General features: G+C 26.0%; 1 protein-coding gene across 5 annotated transcripts in view; it reads right to left on the bottom strand.

Moving 5' to 3' along the window:
• The window catches only part of LOC136975158 (protein Shroom3-like), a 222,092-nt gene that overhangs the window by 138,453 nt on the left and 59,831 nt on the right, over positions 1 to 23,808 (bottom strand). The window contains exon 1 of one of the 5 annotated variants that reach the window (XM_067270191.1): positions 8,475 to 8,749. The exons of 2 other annotated variants lie outside the window; for them this stretch is intronic. In XM_067270191.1, coding sequence (XP_067126292.1) covers positions 8,475 to 8,560 — 86 coding nt within the window. In that variant the 5' untranslated portion in view covers positions 8,561 to 8,749. Of the gene's footprint in view, positions 1 to 6,591; positions 6,624 to 8,368; positions 8,431 to 8,474; positions 8,750 to 23,808 lie in introns of those variants that run through there. 2 more of the 5 variants (XM_067270192.1, XM_067270193.1) reach the window with 2 other exon arrangements.

The raw sequence follows: 23,808 nt of genomic DNA on the forward strand, positions 1-23,808 counted from the left end.
GTTAACTTTTCATTAGAAATGTCACTGACCGTATTCGTCTTGGGTCCCGAAATTTTACTGTCACCTTGTCATTTTATTATCCACTGCGACTTGAATATAAAATCAACTTTACAGATCTATAAATCATGAGTATCAACGGAAATTTATTCTAAAGAAAAGCATTTCTAATGGCTGACAATTTTATATTAGAATCAATTACAAATGTATAAAAAGAAGATGATATTTTTACTCGAAGATTCAGATCGAATATAAAGATTTCCATTAGACTTGTAACGCTCAAACATTTATTACCGAGTTTCATATTAATAATATATGCTGTACGTTTCTTGAATGTGAGAGCATCTTTTGCTGTTGCTACCTGGAAGACAGCAAAAATAGCCTTTTAAATGCTCACAGATGTGACGAACGTATGTTAAATAATCCCTTTGTGAAGTGGGTCATACGTTCGGTATTGAATGAAACTTGTATGATTAAAAGGCTATAAATTACAAACAATTACTTTAAAGTTAAAAAACGAATAAAAGAAATTTAATAATTTGTTTTTTTCTTTCTTTTTTTTCAATTTATCAAATAAACACTCGAAAATAAAATAATATTGCATAGCCTATATGATTTTATTCATAATATTACTATACTTTTATGGAAATAAAAAAGGAAAAAAATAGTTTTCACCAGGGTTATTATAACTAGCGGTTCTCTTTCAGAATACTTACACAGCTAGTTTTTCTCCTCGTAGAAACAGTAGATCATAGTACGTTGACCGTCATTTCTGTTACATAAATATTCCTATGATAAGTAAAACTCAAAAACTGTAAAAATATTCTTTTTAATTTAACATCAATATTGCATTAGCGCACGTAATCTAATATCTGTCTATAAATGTAATCTAAACGTGGCATCTCGTTCATTCTTTTTTTTTATTTTTATTTTTATTATTCTAAAAGCTTACAAGAATTGTATTTTAACAAGCAATTTCGCTTTAATTCATCCCATATTTATTACTTATCAAGATTAAACAAGCCTATTATGAAACGTATCATCTGTAATACAACAGACACAATTAATTTGGTGTTGAAAGTCTCTATAAGCTAAACGATTAAATTTTTTGTTTGTTTTTGTTTTTTTAAATTAGAATTAAACAATTTATAAAGTTAAAAGTTCGATTTTTCAGTCTGTTTGCAATGAACATCGATATTTACTTGGATTCAAAAATTATTAGAAAAAATGATATTCATTTTCGAATTGTTTCGAAGGGAGGACGACCGGTTAAACTTGATTCCTCTTACGTGATCGAAACAGTTTGTCATTGGTATGGTGTTGATCATTTGCATTGGTTTAAAACCATCTTGACGACAGAGACTGATTTCTTTGTCCGTGGCTCTCTATTGTTTGTTTGTCATGTGATTTCACACACAATCGCTTAGTTTGAAAGAAAAATCTAGGTCTGTCGAGCTAATGAACTGGTTTTTTTTCTTCCCTTTTCACCTATCACTTTCTTTTTTTTGTAAGTACATGACCTCCCATACATTTTTTCTTCTTTTTTATAAATGCAGACCTCCCATAGATTAACTAGAATTTAGTGCATTGCTATTAAAAGCTTAATATTTTCTTTACAAGATTACATTCCTTCTATTGAATGCTAAACTCTTTTTAACTACTTCATTTCATTATTATTGTTATTACTGTCATTTAATTATTGCTATTTAATCTCTCTCAATATTTTTCTTAAATATATTAGAAAAATATTGAGAGATTAAATGGTAATAATTAAGTTAATAAATAAAATATTTAATAGAACTTTTTGAAAACGAAATGGCAATCAGCTGTTATTAGTTTTTTGCATATTTTGCTAATAATTTTTTTAAAAAATTCAGTTATAATTAATGTGAAACGAATGAAATATTGAATTTTGATAAATATTAAGGCAACTCGAACAATTTCCATAATATTTTTTAAATTATAATCCTTAAAAAGAGAACCAGATTTACATAAACTCGTCTTCTATAGAAAAATTTTCAAACTAATTAAATATATATCAAGAGAATTAATATACAAATCCTAGTATTATTACCCTATACAAAATCATTGAGTACACAAGACGATGAACCGAATCAGGATATTTATTATTAGTTTAAATTAATATACAATCTTATAACTTTCAAACGTAATTATAAATATAAAATAAAATTCTCAATTAACTATTTTTTTTTTGGTCTAAATATTATGAGATGTTAAATAATAAAAATAATTAATCAACAAAGCAAGCATTACCGTAACGAAATAAGCTACTTAAGTTACGACAATTGAACAGAATCGCGTGTGAAAAGATCATATACAAAGGAATATACGTGTGAAAGCGTTCTCTCATTTATTTATTTATTTATTTTAAATTTAAATGGCATTAAAAAACAAAAAGAAAGTTTAAAAATGAATCGGCATTCGGTTTTCGAATTGAGATTGTTGTTCAGAAAATAAAAAATACACTTTATATATATTAAAAAATTAAATTACTACATCCTATTTTACATCGTGAAATTAAGAAAACGATAAAATTTGAAGATTAAGCAAAACAAATGACTTATATACGAGCTTTGTGGTTCCTAATTTTGGTCTCCTCGCCATTAATTTTGAATAGAAAAAAAAAAAAATTGAATAAAAATTTTTAAGGTATGTCACTTAGATTATGATCAAGCCCGTAATTTTACATAAACTTTATCAAAATGGAAGTGACAGAAATCTCATTTTCTACTTCTTGTAAAATCCTGAATAATCTGGATATGATCTATTGTAAATAGAAGTGGACAAAGCAGCGAACAGAATGAAAAGAGTGCCGTTACATTATAATCGAGTTAACATTTCCCTATTCGGGACGACATTCGTCATCGTTCCAGGGATTAATTTCATCAAACTAATTAAATATATCATATAAAATTAGCTATTTTGACAAATTAAAACAAAAAAAGTCGTGAAAAACATTAAATTATTCGTAGGCCCTATCTGTTTAATTTAATATATCAATTAGCCTTTAATCCCTTTTTATAATATATAGTACAAATATACTTTTAACACATGAGTAGTATATTATTTATTTGAAAGGGTTATCACAGCCCCTTTAAAAGGGCCGAAATACATATTGGCAGACATATAAGGCATTAATAATTTCGTGTGTGTGATAAAATTTCTGTTTAATGTTGTATATAATTTCCCAGAAATATAATAAATACTATAATAAAGGATACGTATTTCATATTTACTTTTCTTTAAAATTATAAAATATATTTTATTTATCAATTTTTATACAGGATTTTATAACACAACTTTAATATATGCATACATAAATCTCTGCTTGCTTATTAATATGTATTTTTAAAATGTCCAATATATATTTATATTTAAAATTCAATAAGTAACAGCAGTTAAAAAAATAAATTTTCATAACTGTTGTATTGTATCACGATACAGTTCTAATCGGCTATATTAGATAGCATACATTTATGAAAAATTGAAAAATTGTAAGTGTAATTCGTATATACTTTATTATATTAATGAAATAATTAATTTATGCTAGAGTCGGTAATTAGTTTATAAAGAAGTAATTGAAAAAACATTGTGTTTTAACACTATATGTTTTATAATAAATGTTACATTATCAACTACATCGATTCCATATAATTATAATAATAAACAGATGCTACACAGCACACTAAATTTTGTATTCATAAATCGAAATGATTGATACCTTCCATTGAAAATCGTTCTAAATATTCATTTTTTTGGTTTAAAAATGTTATATTTCATGCCATGCAATTAATGTGTTGCACACAGTATAGTTCTACTAAGTTTTATGATATATTTATGAGAAAAGCATTTTAATTAATGCTAAATAGCGCATAAAAACAAATTCGAATTTTGTTATTCGAAGACTTTACTTAAAATTAAAAACATCCAAGTGGATTATAATTTAAAAACTTCTGCAGTATTTAATGCAGAAAATAAATGTTATAATAAAACTTGAGACATTTTTCTTCGGGGGAACTTTTTGGAGAAATATTTTCATATAAAACATTGGTTTGGGGCTCCTGTTGATGGTTTAATATGTTATTCATATTATTAAAAGAATATTTATTATCTTTTTTAGCCTGTTGGATAGTTTACACTTCATAATTTTTGGAAAAGGGGCGAAACAAAATTTGCTAATTTCATCCATTCCTAATCACCTTTTGAATTTTATTAATCTTATAATAATGATTTATTCATAATAATTTATTAATAAGATTAATACTTTTTAATTGTTTGGTGTAATTTATGAGAAATGAAAATTGCTTTAATGTTTAGTTATTACGTTATTGTTATAAAATATAAAAAGCCAATACTCTGGTTAATAAAAGTTACACGTTTTAAAAATATAACAACAGCAAAACAAAAAGTAGAAAATTTTTAGAATTAATTATATTTTTATGGACAATAAAATTTCCTTTATTTTCGCACCAAGGGAATATACTGTTCAGTTCATCCCATAAAACTGAAGGTAAATAATAAAGGGAAAAAAATGAAATCTTTAAACGTTATCGCATAAAATAAGCTATTGTAAGCCTTCGTTAAAATGTTTAAAACGGAATAAAGATTATAAATTATGAGCTACATTTTTATTTTTAATAATTTTATAGTTCAGAATGTTTAATCTCAATTTGTCAAACGAAAGTATACTTTAAAATGCTAATCACTAATGCCATTCGAATTATTAATTTTGCATTGAAAAGACGATCAAAGGAAAAAAATTAATAAAGTAATTAAAGCAGCAACTAGATAAATATTTAAATATAATTAATTTTATAATAAAGTTTTCGTCCATTTATATGATCTTTTTATTATTTCATAAAATTGCTTTATTTCCTTCTCAATATTAATATATATTTTACAGTACATAGACTATAATATTCTTATATAAAAAATTAACTTTGAATTTGACTCTGTAGAGGAATATTTAAAAAAAAAAAGTTTTGAAAATAAAGTAAAAGCATAAAATAATTGAGAAATTACAAATATATTATAGATCTGAAGTAATTCAGACAAATGAGCAACAGCATCTACAATAGAATCACCAGTAATCAGTAACAATAGTAATATATCCTGTCCAACAAAGAGCAAGACAAAACGATTCATTATTCCTCTTAATAACTGATAAACAGCCACAAAAATTTTAAATCAACTGCTAATTTATTATACTTAAATAGTTTTATCATAAATTACAAACCCTTGTCTTACGTATAATCGTCAGGTTATATAATATTTTATTTTTTGCTACTATCTTGAGATTATTTACATCGTAAAAATTACCGATAACAAAGCAGTTTTCAAAGCTTTATGATACTAAAACAACCTTTTAAAATAGGAAATAAAAATCTTAATTTTTAGCTCTACGTCTTGTTCTTTTAAGGTATCTTTAAAAATAAATAAGTCTTCCTTTGTAAGAGTTATAGTTAAATTATGCAAATTAAAGTATAAATTAAAAGATCCTGCAAAATAAAGACTTAAAAAGTTACGTGATCTCCATGACCAGCACTTACTAATTTTATAGACGAATTAATCTGAATAAATCTTACATGGCTTTAATTAAATTAACTCCAATATTATTCTTCTATTGTTGCATTAATTTTCTATTAAATTCTTCAAAACCTCAGATCGTATATGATATTTTTTTTAATATATATTTTCACTTTGTTTATTTTCATTCCCAATTATTTATTTATAATACAGTTAAAAAGTTTGGTAAATTTTATTACAACAGCCAAACTCCTTACTACAAATGAAAATTTGGTTGAAAACATTATTAAAATTAAAGAATCAACAGCTTTAAATTATAATAGGTTAGAACATTGTTTAAAAATCTAATTCAAACTGAAGTGATAAAAAGGAGTAAATTCGAAGTCACGAAACCGAATGCCATTTCTACTTCATTTAGAAAAATGATATAAAAACTGACTGACCGAAATCATTAAATGGCATCAAGTTAATAAAAAGAAGCCTTTTTTTTTGGCCACACCTATATGGAATTGCATATCATAGATTCTTCAATAGATCTTTAGCGTAAAGGAATGAATTTTGAAAAAATAATAAACATATATAAGGATTTTACCTATAAACCTGGCATGCATGGGAGGACCGGGTCACCTGTACTAATCGTCAGGTGAATCACCTGATATAAAGAACTTAGCCGAGGGATAGTTCGTAATTGCTTCGGGACAGACAAACAAATGCGAAATAACTGTGGTTAAAGAAGGACCGGATCTTTAGTAGCCCTATCTGTTTCTCATTTCATACTCAGTAACTTACAGATGACGTATGCAAACAGTGTGCATCGGATACAGATAAACTTTTATCAAAATGTGATAATTATTCAGACATAGCAGACATTCTTATAAAAACAAAATCAACTGAACCGATACTATTTTCTGAATCTAATTAAAAAAATAAACTGTGGCAAAGCTAAGTATGTTTTCGATTTAAATCTCCACGAAGAAAAATTTAGATTAAAAAAAAAAAGAAGAAGAAATTTAATTAAAAATATAGCAAACTTAAAGTTTTACATACTTTTTTACATTTAACATCTCATTAAACTTTATAATTAACGTCACCAATTCTGAATCTGAGTAAAGATAAAAATAAAAATAAAAATCCATTTTTAGAATTTATACTAATTTGGAATATTAAATATTTATTGAAAATTATATTTAACAAATTAAAATCTAATTATATTAACAAAAACAATGTTTTTTTTAAGTACAATACAATTATACAGTTAATTATTTTACTATTAATTATCTATTATAATAATTAACTATTAAATTAGATTAGAAGGGCTAAATTAAAAAAAAATTCCCGAAAGAAGTGAAAGCTACTGAAAGAAAACAGCAAGAGAAACTGCATGGTAATTAATAGGAACAGTTTTTAATATTGATTTATTTAGTTTTATGCTAAATGTAGATTTAAATTACAGAAAGAGTAACGAGTGAGACTGATCTAATATCTAAACTTAGGAGAGAAATGTTATCATTAATAATACAGGAAAGTATTACTTGCCTACTTCAATAGTTTCTGAGGAAGTTTCAATACAGATAATCGAAGTGAATGTACTTAATACGAGTAATTATTTTACTTTTTTTACTTCCAAAAATGCCATTTAAATCAAATTTAAAACAAAAAAAGCAGTCATTGTAAAATAATATAAAAATCCTATAAATAAAATAAATCTAAATTACCTTTATTAATTTATAATAAATGCATCACTTTAAATACATAACGTAGGGAAAATATTCTCATAAAAGCATTGTTTTCGATGAAATATTTTTAGAAATATTTTACTACAAATTATTTAATTACTTCATAGAAAAATATTATCCGATATTTTTATAAATATATCATTTTTACATTTGTTTTTAATCCAACTGTTAATTTTACCGACGGCATATTCAGTTACATGAATATTTCCAACCTCAAACGTATTTAATATTAAGCTTAAAGTACTTCAATCTAATTTAAGATGTTATCAAATTACTCGGACATTATTTTAATTTGTAATTTTTATTATCCTTATCGCTTATTTTTATACAATTTACGACGAGATTTTAAAATTTTACATTATCCTACGTTTTTAAAATAAATATTGAACCATTTTCTATATTAATTAAACCTAACATAATTCAATTGAATTGTTAAATTTGTGCGACTTTCACGTGTATTAATTAATTAAATTAACGAATTAAATGAAGCTTTTTTAAATATATTAAAATATTAATTAAATGTATTAAATATAACGAAAAATTTAAGTAGTTAGATTAAAAGATATCATTTATCAACACTCATTTAAGAAAATTTGATTTAAAGTATTATAAACGAGTGTGTAAAGCAGAACTTTTAGAGAAAACAACAATAAAGAGTTAGTGTGAGATGTACAGAAAGAAATATTTCGTACAGACATAAAAGTAGTCTATACCGGAGCGAGGTCAATTACAACAGGTTGAAGTTTGAACTTCGTGCGTTATTTGTTGCAAAGTTGCACATATCAAACAATAACGAATATCATTATTACCTAAATAATCGCTATCCTTTACTAGACAGAAAAATTATACGAAAGTCATTTCATCTTTCGAAGCTGCCTCTAGAAATTCACTCGAAATGGGTGACTTTTTAATAAAAGACTCATCTATTTACTTAATTTTTAAATATAAAATATATCCCAATTTACCGACAATAAAAAAAATTTTAAAAAGTACAAAAATGATTATTAAATTATTACTTAATTTGAATACAATTTCACATTGATTTTTTTAAATTATTTTTTTTAAAGTAGGATAAACAAAAAACTTACTCGGATAGTTTATTTGACGGATAAGTCAAATAATACTCCTTATACATTATCCTTACATACACGAAATTAAGCATCGAGTTCATCTCTACGCATTCTGATCTCTTACCTCTGCCTGGCCAGTAACTCCTGTTTAATGCTCCCGCCAGGCCTAATGAAGTGGTAAACCATCTTAGGACGGCCCGGTGCCGGCATCTTGTCCTTCAACAAGTGGACGGGAGTGGTCGAGACTCCATCTTGGATGGCAACCACTCACTCGTTTTATCAAATAAAGCATGTTATAAACATAGGAAGACGAAAGGAAAGATGGGTAATAATCTTTAACTGTTTGCTTCGGCGACTACGTCCGCAAGTACATAAACACACAAGCTCCACCACGAAAACTTTAGACCTTAACACAACACGTCACGCTATTGGTTATAGTAGCACACCTGACCGGTACTACCCGCAGGTGGTTGAGTCCCAATCTACTGAAAATGGAATCGAGGCGAGCGGGAAATTTACCTTCAATGACGTATGAATTGATAATTCGTAAATTTAAACAATAATCGAGTTTTTTTTAAAGTATAATAATTCCATTTCTATTTAAAGCTATATTTGGATTCGTTTTAAAAAATATTCCATATTAAAGTATTTTTAATAAAACTGATTGATCGCTCTCTTATCGTATGTAAGTTTTGCTTTTATATTATTTAAATTTTTATAAATACTTAGCGTTGGTAATTTATATATGTCTAATTATTAAATCGATAATTTATTTTTTAACGTAAGGACAAGTTTTTAAGTTTTCTTACTATTAAAAAAAAACAAATAAAATATTTATCAATAGTTAAATATTCTAACAGGATATATCTTTCGCTTCGGGTTTAATATATTTAAAAATAATTAAAAATTAACTAAAAAATTATAGTTAGTATCATATAAAAATCAAATTTTAAATTATTATATACAATAAATTAAAGTAAAATGCTTAACGTCTGTATAATTAGTTAATAGATTGTAATTACGTATTACTTAAGCGCAATTTTCTTGGCATTTTATGATCTATTTCTTTGTAAGAAGTCGAGACAAGCCAGAAGAACAATTCATGATTTTTCTTATCAATATTGATAACGTTATTGATAAGAACATCACGAAATGAACTGGAATTTCATAAATCGACCTTAATACGGTTAACATACATTTTTATCCTCGGATATTATCATCAATAAACTTTAGTAACGTGTTTAATTTTAACAGAAATATCCGAAAATACAAAGGAATGTATTTAAAAAAATAATAATAATTTTTACTGTTTTTTGCCTAGATTTAACAGCATTTCCTTAAAATAAATTTATATTAAAATATAGAAAACTAAGTACAAAATAAATTTTTTCTATGACTCCTCTTCTTAAGATATTTGTCTGTTTTCTGGGAAGTCTTTTAGTAAATAAAAAAAAGCACATAGTAATTCTATATATATATTTAAATTTAATATACGTTTATATTAATATATAACTCGTTACATGAATTACTTGAATAAAATTATATAGAATATAACTAAAAAGATAAATAATTTATTTTTAATATTCTGTTATCAAAGGTTTTTATCTTGAAAGTAGATTTTAATTTCATATTGATTAATCATTTTATAATTAAGTAAATAGACTAAAACTGAATACTTGCTAATGGCATTCTTAAAAAAAAATTTTTTTCTACGTTTATTAAGTGTATCTGTATATTAGGGCCTATATAATATAAATGTATTATTATAACAATTCTCTATAAATATAGAAAATTATAATAATACGATTCTAAATCTGTTACTCTTTCATAATTCTTTTCTATTAACTTAAAAATTTTTGTTTGTTGAGTAAAAATGACTCCAAACTTTCTATAATTAATTAATTTTATTGTAAGATTGTTGTTTGACACTGATACAGACCAATTTAACTAAGCTAATGCATTATTAATGGAGACAGAATTCTCAAATTCTATATTGAGGGATTAACAAGCCTTAAATAAGTCAAAGTTCCATAACTGGTACCTCCACGCATTAATCATTCCTTCAGTAATACCGATATATTATTAAGATGCCAATTGATCTACCAATTAAAAAGCTATTAATTCAACTTAAACTAAATAAATACTCAATATTTATCGATAATAATTATTATTTTTTAATTCTTCGATACATAAATGTCAATTATGTCAACTGTTTTGAATCTGCATTTCATTTTATAAAGGAATGTGAAGCTTTAGTTGCTCTCAGGAGAATATATGAAATCGATTTGGTATTTGATAATACTGAAATGAATTATAGAAACCACATAAACAATATAAACAATTTTTTTCACAATTAATGTAAGTTTTGTAATATTCGTAACTTTATTCTATAAACGTGTATAACTTCTTGTTTTCAATAAGGTTGGATTGGTTTAATGGAATAAGATAACTCAACACTTGAGCGATCTCTCAAGGGGACTAGTCTCCATAGAAAGGCCTCCCAGGAGGACTTTCTATGGAGACTGGTCCCTATTTAAGTGTTAGACATGTGAAGAAAACCTGGAATACTCCACCCCACCAACCTGCTGGTGAGACGTAAACCCTTACAAGTGTTCAAGATTAATTACAAATACTCAGTGGTTTTATTCATTCGGATACTGATGGGCTTTTCAAGAAAAAATACTGTAGTATTTAAGTTAGGATTACCAGAATCTAAATATTATTTCTCATTGAAAACTAATATTTGGTCTCCTTAATAGTTTATTATCCAGTATATAAATAAATAATTCTAAATGTTGAAAATATTCTTAAAAATTCGTAGAGAAAAAACAGATTTACTTATTTATAAAATAAATGTTAAGATTTTTAAATATCTTACCGTATTTTACTGCTTATAAGAGGCAAATTTTGACCAAATAAACGGCTCAAAGAAATCTCCCCGCCTCTTATATGAGAAGTTTTGATCTCCCATAGGTTAATGGAATTCACTAAACGACCTTCAGTAGGCAACAGGTAAATTCTACCTAGATCAACTTTAATTAAATAACATTTTTGTTCAAAACATATTATTATTAATTTTTTGTTATAGCTTTTGCACGTATTCACGTCGAATATTTTAATGGTAAATTTTAATTGTAAACGACTTCTTTTAAACGTCTTTTCTTCTTGATATATTAAAGTGTACATACTAATTTTTGCTTTTTTAAAACCAGAATACGGTAATAACAAATTACCAAAGAGGTGGGATAACTTAAATACCCTAAATACGTTTATTTTCCTAAATATTTTATGTCGTAAAATATGATATTTAAAAAAAATATTACGGATAATTCCGAAAATAGTCTATTGATTCTCGTAAAATAGGATATAATTTCCCGTCTGTTATATAACAGAGAGAAAGTATGGCGATCGGTCAAAAAATGACCCCCAAGATTTGTTACATTTTTGGACTCGGGGACCTTGAAATGTCAAGAAATGGAAAAAAAAAAAATTTCGGGGGTTTCTTCTATATGTATGAATGTTAGTGTATGAAGAACATGATTTTTCCCACACTTTAAATTTTCGATAAACGGCACAGGAGTTATTACTCCTGTGCCTTTTATGGAAAATTTTGAAATTTTGCAGGGAAGTTTGCGTATTAGGGAGAAATATTTTTTTTTTTTTTTTTTTTAAATTTCAGGGAAATGGAACTATGGGTACGAGAAATATTAAAAATTTTCCCATTCACACTATTAACGTACTTTTCCTTTTTTTAAAAATAACTTTTGAGAGAATAAACCAATTTAATGCTAATCATGTATGGATGTATGGAACAAAACAGTTTTAGGAAATCGATATGTCAAATATAACTGACTGTAACTATTGTTTTGTCCTATTGTATCTGAACCGAAGTATTCTTACCCTTTTTTTAATACAGATCTTTCAAAGTAGATGCCTAATTTAGAAAAAGTACGTACTTAAGATTCATGCAATTTTAACATAAAATATTTAAAAAGTCATTAAAAACGATTTTTAAAATGTTTTTTTTTTTAGAAATTTTTAAAAATTTGTAATTTAATCTTTGGAGTTCTGTACTTGTATTATAGTCGTGAATACGGGGAATTCACAACAACCTCCTCTTTAAATAGAAGTATTACAATATTAATTTTAATAATTTTTGTTCCATAAAATTAATCTTCTTCAACCTATTTAATACTTTTGGATCCTTTAACTTAATTTTATTGAAATTTGTGGTTTACAAATTTAAAAAAAAAAAAAAAAATTCGATTTCTCCTAAAATTAATTTTAAAAAAACAAAATAAAACTTTTAATGAAGTCTTGAAAAAACCTTTCTCCTTTAATTTAAAATTTAAAAAAAAATAAATTAGGAAATTTTTTAATAATTGTAATTTTCCTTGTAATTAAAAAAATTGTCTAATCTTAAAAAGCTAGCAAAGTTTTCGTCTGACATCCCCTTCATTCGTTATTTATTTTAAAGTATTAATATTTTAAAATAAAAAATTATAAATCGTAGTTTAAGATATAGTTTTTTTAAACGTAAAAATTTAAAAAGTGAATAATTTATAATCTGTCAGAGTATTTAATAATAAATAAGTTAAATGATAAGAGTTACCCACTTAAATCTCATTGCAATTTCTACAGCGAACCACTAGAGATCTGTTATATTTTAATTAAGATTTATAAGATGAAAAAATAATAATAATAAATAGTTAATTTAAGATATTAATTTTATTTAAAAACTAATTTTATATAAAATTAAAATATTGCGTTAAACTCCCAAACTTTGCCATCAATTAACAGGACTGTCTTTATACTTTCTGGAGCATGACACGATTAAAAAATTACTTACTTTTATTAAACATTTTTCTTTTTCATTAATGAAAAAAATAAATTATTTAATTTCATAAATGTTGTAATAAATAAAATTTAACAAAATAAAAACATAAAATATTAAACAAAATTCGTAAATGCGTCATTCGTACTTAGTAATAAAATTAGCTTGACCAATTAAATAGAGAAGTAAGATTATTAAACGATTCTAAAAGGGAAAAGATCTTAATTTTACACAAATTAGGTTGTTTAATAAAGTATATAATGTATACGATCGTATTACCAGTTGAATGGTGTGCTATTAATGAATCAGATCTTAATGGAAAAAATGAGAACAATAGTCAGATAAAGGCGCAAAAACGAGGCAAAATTTATAGTTTATGATATATTTTTTAAATAATTAGAGTGAGAATAATCAAAATTAACGAATTTACTCGTAAATAAAATAAATATGATTTTATTTGCAATTTAAAAAAACAATATTTTTAATGAAGAAAAGTTACGATAGAGGATAAAAGAATAAAAACTGAATTTAAGACTATATAAAATAATGTAATTTGTAAAAGAATATAAAAATTTTCTTCGCAAAAGAAAATTTAAAGCTTATATTTTTTAACTTTTAATCATTTTAAAGTTATGTTTATAGAACTGATGCGTTTTCATATCAAGGTAAGTCGAATTGTTATGCTCTAATGATTACGAAATGAGTTCTAAGCAAACGGAGCAGCAGTAGAATAAATAATAGAATAACAATATAGACATCACAGGCACGCTTTTAATATAGAAATATATGAAGAGGAAATATAAAATAATTTTTTCAGGTTAGAATTTATGTTACAATCGTAAATTTAATAAGTCCAATTGTAAAACTTCATACTTGTAAAACAATTAATTTAAAAATAATAGAAAATATCCAGAAGACATTACGAATTTTTACACAAAATAAAGCGCAATTACACTTTTTTATATTTCTTATGGCCTTGCTATATGGATCTAAATAATTACGATTTTGAGAAACAAACAGTCTAATGTATTTAATACTTATCAAGGTTAATACTTGAAAATAAACAGAACAAATATTTATAAATATAAATAGTCATGTTAAAGGTTAATTATTCATTTTTATTTATAGCCTGATAAATATTTTGATTAATTATACTTTTAATAATTATTACTGGTGTAGATTATTGTCATTATATTAATGAATCTATTAGAAATCCTGATATTATACTTCACTTTTTTTCTGGTAAAATATGAGTATTATTCATAATTATGTATTTTGAATTTACTGAAATTTATGGTTAATAAAATAATTGTTTTGTAAGTTTTATTGAAAAGATTAGAAGTATATTTTCACAATAATAAGAGCATTCTTATATGTAAAAGTCGCAAGTGTTTGAAACACACGTCCTGCAAGAACATACACCGCATATGAGAGCATGCATTTATGTGTGACAGCTTGTTTTCGCTTATAAGAGCACTGCAGTGCTGCATTAAATGTAAATATATTGATACAATATTCAAATAATATCTATTATTAAAAATAAAAGACCAAAATAAAGTTTTATTTAAAAAAATAGCGAGTTATTTTAGGTACTTTCAGGAATATAGTACCAATTTTGCTCCATTTGTAAGAGTAAGCTCTTATTTGCGGAAGAAAACGGTAAGTAGATTTTTAATCGGTAATCCAGTAGTTCATTTCGTCTATAAAATGCATAAATATTATGCATTTTAATCAATGATATTTTCTTTTATATTTATTATGTATGCAGTAGTACAGAAGTAATAATAAGTCTTTCTTCTGTATTGTTACCCTAAAATGTTTAATAATGATATTGATATTAACATCATTTTTAAACTTGTAAATAATTTAAAAGAAATAAAACTAAACTATAAAGACTGAGTTCAGTTCTTTTTTCAGTTTTAATTTAATACAATAAATTAAAATTTAACTGTAGCCTTAATTTATTTTATTGTCCCGTTTTGTATTTTATGTAGTGTTTTATGTAAGTTATTATATTTACACTTAATATCTATGTAAATTTGAATAATCGATTGACTTAAAAATCTAAAGTAGTTTAAATATAAATAAATTTTAATTCTTTAACATTATAATTTAAAACAAAACCAAATGGAGTTTCTAATTATACTCGTTGTCTACAGTAATTAAAGTAATTTTTTAAGTTATTATAAAAGAGAAACTTTAATTATAATTTATTCATAACATAATTAGGCCTAGAAATTGCATTTGGAGTCACGAAAAAAAAGTGAAAGTCATTAAATATAATGAAATTATTTCTTTTATTGTATAATTTCCTCGTATTAGTCTATTAACCTTAAGTTCATGCTCAAACCAAATGATTACAGTCGTACTTCTTACACAATCTCGCTTAATCTCAGTTAGACACTGCTAATTATTAACTCAGACTGAATTAGTCTAATAGTTAATTAGATAACGAATTAAACTGTTTATAAAACTTTATTTTGGATCGTTTAATAGTAAATATATTTCTATTTTCTTAGATAAGATGTTTAATGATTTATCGATATGTAATATTACACTGAATAATACTAATACTGTAATAAGAGCTGAAAAATTCAAAGTATTTTTAAGTAACAAGTATTTGAAAAATAATGATACTGGTTTATTTTACCATATTGCTAGAATAAAACGATAAATCTGAATTATATTTTGCATAAATCCCATATAAAATTGCTGTTCTCTCTCTCTCTTGGTGAAAACTACACATTAATTATATGGCCACAAAAGATTTCTTACATGAAAGCCACGTATTTCCAGGTTTAGAACGACTGTAAAGGTCATCACAGTGGAGGCAAGTAGCACCACTTTGACCAATAATTAGCATGTTACAGTCTTTTAAAAAATTTTTGAATTTCTGTAGATCTATCATATTGTAGCACCTGCTCGTTTTTGCTTCACACTCCTCTTTTCTTCTTTCTTCGTCTTTAATATGTTAATGTATGCGCTTGATGTTAAAGCTTGAAATCGTTCATGTTTTCTTTTCTTGTCGCTAGGTCTAGAAGCAGATGGAATCGGAGAAATATCCTTTGGTCTCACACGATACGGTCTTTCCTTTGCAACTGTAGCTGAAACTGTGGAGATTTCCTCCACAAGAGACGGAGTTTTATCTATTATACGTAAGCTTGGACCCTCATTTGAATTTTCTGCCTAGCTGTGAGGCCTACGAGGCTAAATAAATAGTCAGGAAAGACGTCTGGATTAAGAGAACATATTTCTGTTGACGAAATCCACTAAGAGCATTCATTCAAAGCGCTAGGGTAAAATGAACAGTAGTATCTCATTTTATTCTCAATGAATAATAATAAATAATAATATAACATAACCTACAGAGATACAGGGATATTTATAAAGCAGATTATATTTGAAAGAATTACGTTACAATTATTTACGAATTAATGTACGATGTCAAAACTTGTATTTATTTTAATTTTAACTTTTTATTACTTAAAAAATAATAATTTTAGTTAAATCAATTAATTATAAAGCATTTTAAAAGATCCTTAATTATTTTAACAAAATAAAAGTTTCGTTCGAAAGTGTTTGTAATGATATTCTACTCCCGGATATTAGGTATACAGTACGAAGACGTCCAGATTAGAAACTCTCTTCTATTTCTTGGATCTCCTAATGCAGAAATGGCGAACCTTTTGGAGTTCGCGTGCCATATAGTGTGCATAATTATCTTTTAAAATGTTTATGCGTGCCGAAATCGGTACGCTTTAATTATAATATAATAAATGTAAAGAAGCTGATTGAAAAAAAATATATATTATCGGATGATAAACTGAAAGGATGATTGAAAAAAGACAGGTGATATACCGAAATCATATGATAAGTTACGTGCCAGATGATTTTTCCCAACGTGCCACCCCTGCCTTAATATGTATGCGAGAATGGAATTAATAAAAAGGCTGTCATACAATTACACGTTTCAATCATTCAGCTATTTACATGAAATTCGAAAGGAAAAAATTCGATATTCTATTTTTTAAACTATTAAAGAAAAATTATATATAATTCATGTAAATATATATATTTCTACAAGCAAATAGGGGTTTAAAAAAGTAAAATAAAATTATAGAGAAGAAACAGTTTAATGAAAAAGTTCGCCGTTTTCATTATATCTTTAATCTTTCGCTATCAAATATTTATTTCATTAAAAATATTTTAATGAAAATTAAAGTAACTTTTGTTATTTTATATTTTTATACCGTTTTAAATTCATTAAATATAAAGCAGATCACTCCAGAAGGAGTAACGAGAATCTAATCCGATCCATCTAAACTTAAATTTAATTTTTCTGTAGTGTTTCATTTCTTTTCGCTGATTTAAATATTAAGATATTCAATCGACAGTTGTAAGTAAATTCTCGTAGTAAAGTTCATATTCAAACATAGAAAATAAACTGAAAAAATTTACGATTCATCGTAAATTTGTATAAAATAATATAATAAAATTTAAAGTCGATTTATTTACTAAAGATAAATAGAAATTCTTAAAAAGGCCGAATAAAACTATTAATTCCCTTAACAGCATCAACTCTAAATTTATTAAAGTGTATAAAAATTCATTAATTTTACATAATTCTAATTTTTTATTACTTAAAAAAACAATTTTAGTTAAATCAATTAATTAGAAAGCACTTTAAAATACTACATTTCTAGATAAATTTTTAAAATATTTTATAATAATAATAATAATCAAGTAGCAAATATAATACACCAAGAGCTTGCAAAGAAACACAAATTAGTAGACATCCACGAGTCATACTACAAATACATCCCACAGACAGTATTGGAAAACAACACGCACAAAATGTACTACGACAGAGCCATAATCACAGATAAAACAATTTACCACAACAGACCAGACATCACACTCATTGACAAACACAATAAAATCACATACATTATAGACATATCCATTCCAAACACTCACAATATACAAAACGCTTGCACTGAAAAAATTAGCAAGTACACAGATCTCGCCCAGGAAATAAGGCATCTGTGGAGGATGGATAGGGTGCTTATTGTACCTGTTGTTCTCTCCTCTACAGGTGTCATACCACACATACTACACAAAAGCCTGGGCACATTACAATTGAATAGAAACACATACATCACACTACAGAAGGCCACTATATTAAATACATGTCATATTGTGAGAAAATTCCTAAATACAGACACACACACTGATACGCTTCTTTAATTTCTGTTTTGGTTACTATGCCTTGACTTTGGTCCGGCATAGTACACAGCCACCGGTGTTAACCGAGTATAACTCACTTAACCCAACATAATAATAATTGAAGTACAGAAGCTTATAAATAATTATTTTCTATTTAAAAAAATTGCCTAAATTACAAGCGTAATGCTGAAAAAATCCAATTATTTTCAACGTAAATAAAATAGAAATTCTGAAAATTATTCATTAAAAAAAAAAATTAATTTAAAGAATCACGAGAATATTACTGATTAAAATATGATAAGAAAAGTAATTGAGAAATGAAATCTATTTTCGAAATTCAAAATGAGAGCATAAAGCAATTAACTCACTATTGACCTTTCGATTTTAATAAAAGAAAAATGACTGAACGTACTTAACAGGGAAAATCGGCCTTGGATTTATGTCATTATAAGAAATTTAATTATACGTTAAAACGAAATGTTATTTCAAGATTATTATACAGAGAAATATTAGAATACTTCTGCAAATCGTATCGATTGAATAAAACGATTATTATTAAAATAAATAATTGCCATTTCGTTTCGTAAACAATAGAAAATCAAATTGAATAGGAGAAAAAATTTATTTAAAATTTTTAGGTTTTGTATTTAGTTTCAAAAGGAAACTAATTGTTTCCCTTAAAAAATAGAAAAAGAAAAAAGAAGACATTTCAGTATTATATTTAATTTTTTCGAAATTTAAAGCTTATCTTACAATTTTAAACAGTTAAAAATCTAAGTATTTTAAATTAGACAAAATGTAGAAAATTATTAAAATATTTATTAAACATTAATGATTTATAAAAAAAAAAGAATCCCGACATTTAAAATCTCTCCTCGCTAAAACTCTCGAAATCTTCTTATAAATGTTTGAATTGATATTCAAACTGTACGATAATATATATTAAAAATAGCGTATAATTAAATTAATTTTTATTAATTATATTCAAGCAATTCCCTTATTTTCTATTTCTCACCCTTTCTTCTGCTTGAACTCATTTTATAAATAAATAAATAAATATAAATCAAACGTTGTCTCTCCGGTTATAAAGGTTAAACAGTAGAAAACTTACAGCGCCATCTAGGAAAAAAACTTTTAACTGAATCTAGTGGCAAAATTGTTCCTATTTTGTAATTTAATTGGGTATTTTTATCACGAGTTATTCATTAAAATAAAAAGAAACCGAAGAGGAGGAGATTCGTCCTCCTCCTCTTCGGTTTCTTTTTTTAAATCTCTTCGTATTTAAGGAGACTACTGTATTTAAAGATTGAACAAGGAGTTTTTTAAAGCTTAATGCAACACACTCGTTCCGTTGTGTACCCCACAGGAAATCACTTTAGGACATCTTTTTGAATGGCAGCAAACACAAAAAAGAGGAAAAAAAAGATGCTAGATTTCGCCCATGCTCAAAAAATAAGCTTGTCAGAACAGAACAGAGTTGCACTCTCGTCAATGATATGCAGAGAAGTCTAACTAACATACATACAAGTAAAAGTAAGCTGAGGAGGAAAGTTTAAATCGGAGTTTCGTCGTATTATCATTATTATTATTATTGTCCTAACAAAAACTTCTGAGATGTAAAAATTGCTCCATGTAAAAATTTACGATAATTTAAAAGGCAGTCAAGTTTTTCTTAGGAGGTTTTCTTTGGTAAAAATAAGCGTTTTGTAGACAACAATAATACAGATAAAAATCTTGTGGTTACCGCTTCGTTTAGAAAAATTGTTATAAAAAGTTTTAATTCGCATAAATTTGGGCTATTGTTATTCTCAGTAACATTCTGAATAAAATTCATTTGTTTCCATGCAATTTCATCTTTCTAAGCATAAAATTTAGTCGTAAAACTGAGAGAGATCTATGGAAAACCTCCGTGAACTTTGACCTATCGACCCGGAAGTCTGGCGAATTCCTCACTAATAAAGAGAAATGCTTAAGTTTACAATTTAAGCTTTTTACACCCAGTAGTTTTTCTCTACGAGTATTTGCAATGCCCGATGAACAAAAAAAAAATACAGTTGTTTTTTTTTTTGGCGATTTTTGCACTTTTCAATTGCTTATATTTCGGCAACCACTTTATAGAAAATCTTGAAATTTTTCACACTATCTAGGAAAACAATTATCTTTCGATTGAGATATTCTGAATTACTTTAGACGCTTGGGAGGCAGAGAAATCGACCTCCGAAATTCGGCAACTCTGATTCCTGTAGGTTATAAGATAAATAGTCAGTGACTTTTTTACTTGGCGGGGAGTCACTGCCGTGATTCTTGATTTAATACTATTAGACTTTATTCGATCTTCTTCTTCTTCAACTTTTCTGATATATTATTGCAATTATTTCGAAAAAAGCAAACAAAATAAAACAATCTATGTCTATTTATAAATAATCAAATTTACATGAGACTACATAAAAATATTCTGGAAAATAAGCTAATTTTCCAGATTATTATAATATAAATCTATACGCAAAAACCGAATTTTCCTTCTCAAGATAAGCTGTTTTCTTACTACAGTCGTAAATTCTACTTTATATGTATGAAAACAATAGATTCAGATCTCCATCACAATACGTGATTATTAACTGATTGTGAATGGCGTTGATTAACACAATATTTTAAAAGAAAATTGAATAGTATATTCATTAATTTCAATTTTAGAATAAAACAGAGTAGGCCTATAAGTGAATTAACACAGTATAAGTGGATTAAACCTTCAACATTAAACTATAATATGTCTTAAGTAAAATTTCTTTTTATTTTATTTGTTATTTTATTGTGCATGGAAACAGTACAAGTAATCTTTTCATAATTTTATATTAAAATTAGTTGATTCGAATTAATAATTTAATGCATAAGCTTATATATAACTTTATACTTTGTAAACACAGCAAAATAAATATAAATTGATTACTACTGTATATGGATCGTTTATTGTGAAAGTGGTGTAAGTCGATTTAAGGGTTTGCATTTCAATCAATTCAAAAATATTAATAAACTCTACACGTTTCTATGAATTTAAATATGTATAAATTCATTATACAAAAGTTTTATGAGAATTAACTAAACTGAATATTGTATTTTTTGCCTTAGATGGACTTGTAGCTTTGTATAATTGTGATGTTTCTTGTTTTCTATATAAAACTCTCGCAATATCCACTTGTATGTAGTAAAGATTTAAAATGTCTTTGAGGCCTCGTTTTCCTTCTTTTACGAGGAAGAGTCAGCCTTTCTACACAGTGGTGTGTGTTATATTTTGTTAATGTTGTTGGAGTTTTTGTTAATCGTGTCCCCCACACACACTAACATCCATACATATAGAAAAACTTCCGAATATTTTTGCGTTTCTCGACGTTTTAAGATCCCCCGAGTCCAAAAATGTAAAAATCTTGGGGATCATTTTTCGACCGATCGCCATACAGAGTACGTATGTTATATTGATATATTATTATAACAACCGGAAAAGTAATAACTTGATTTTTCTGAAACCACCATTTTAAAAATCCCGTGTACTTGCCGTGTTACTTGATGTATTTTTTATAAATAAAAACTTCTCGAACTTTTGATTTCAAGCATCTTTTACAAATAAACATTTGAATAGTAATGCTATTGTTGATATAAGACAGAAGTATTCGGCCAATCCACATATTAATAATATCGCCTGGATTTCTTGCTCATTCTATACTTATATTCTTATTTATTAACATTAAAAATATTTTATTAGAAATAACATTTCATATTAATACAGAATATTATTCGATTTTCGAAACTCCGAACAAGGTTATAGGCCTACTTTTCTATTGTTAAGATATTAGGAATCATTCTCAGATATGTGGCTACTCGTAAATACGTATGTACTGTACAAGAAGGCTTCTAGATGACATTAGTCCAAATCCGTTAAGAAGAAAAATGAATTCAACTATCCACCCTGGATACATTATTCTTACTCAGTCTAAAGTTTTCTTTAAATATATTATTTCCATCAATCAGGAAACAAGTAAGCCGTAAAGAGAGAGTAATGACCGATGAGCTTCATTTGATGTACTCTATGGTCAATTTATTTGAAGATAAGACACGACAAAACTGAGATAACAAGTATATATATATATATACAGTATTAATAATGGTAATACTAAAATATAACTCTTATGCTTATTCTACGTAATCATTTCTTAAAAAAGAATAGGCCTACTTAGATAATCCTTTGTCTGGGAAAATTGATTTTGAACAAGGAGCTCAAAAATTATATGGATAGACTATATTTTTGACTATCATTAGATTACCAGCTTTCGTTATTTTCAGAAGATACAGAAGAAGAGGAGATAGAAATCTAGTTAGTAGCATCTATGAGATGTAGCTGTAATGATATAACTGAAATCTTTATTCAAATAAAATACTCTTTTAACGAAATGAAAAGTTTTGTATTTGATAATAAGTGATAAGTTAAGTGATAAAAGCTATTAACGTATCTTCATAAATACTGTATTTAATGGACAGTTTATCGGTTTGTTTCTAATATAATCTGTAATATTTTTAATTATTTGTAAATACATTGTGTAAAATGTGCTTAAAATTTTACATAAAAAAACAAAATCGTATTTTGAAACTATCATGATTAAAAACAAAGCCATGATCTCTTTCTATACCAAATTTCTAACTTACAATGGGACGGTATCAGTGCTCACCAAGCACAAATTACTTCAACCTAGAAATAATTCTTTGATTGTTTGTAATCTTTCTTGTAATTGGTTTAAAGCATTGAATAACAACCTATTTATTCTTGCAAGCTGGAAAAATTTATCAAGACTATTTTGTTCATTGTGAAATTTAAAACGACTGTAAATAGCTCTGTAGAAAGAGAAATTCAATAAGTTACAGAAATTCTATGTTTGCGAAGGTTACATTTTTACTCCTCTCTTTGCTTAATATTAGAAAAATCATTTGAAATGCTTTTTAATATAAATATTTTAAATAAAGAATTTTAAACTACTATACTACTATAGCTTCTTGCCCTTATCAGTATTACAATTTTTTGTTTTAATACACAATTAAACCTTTAGGGGTTATCACACTCACTTGACAAGAGGGTTTATTATTTAATCATATACATCTATATACATGGACACTATTACCAATCTAAAATTCATTTCGGGCTTTACAATGGCCCTCTTTAGTTAGACATTTGTGTTAATTTAAACATTAGGTGTTTAAATTACCAAAAATGTCTAACTGAAGAGCTGTCTGCAGCAAAAAATTCAATCCTAAAACGCACTACCTGAAAATTTTTACAATTTTATTTCAGCATTACAATACAGTACAATAGCGATCTGTTAGTTACCTCAAAACACGTTCGATATATTGTCAC

Source organism: Centruroides vittatus, unplaced genomic scaffold (assembly GCF_030686945.1).
Source record: "Centruroides vittatus isolate TY-2023 unplaced genomic scaffold, ASM3068694v2 contig_364, whole genome shotgun sequence".
Lineage (NCBI taxonomy): Eukaryota > Metazoa > Arthropoda > Arachnida > Scorpiones > Buthidae > Centruroides > Centruroides vittatus.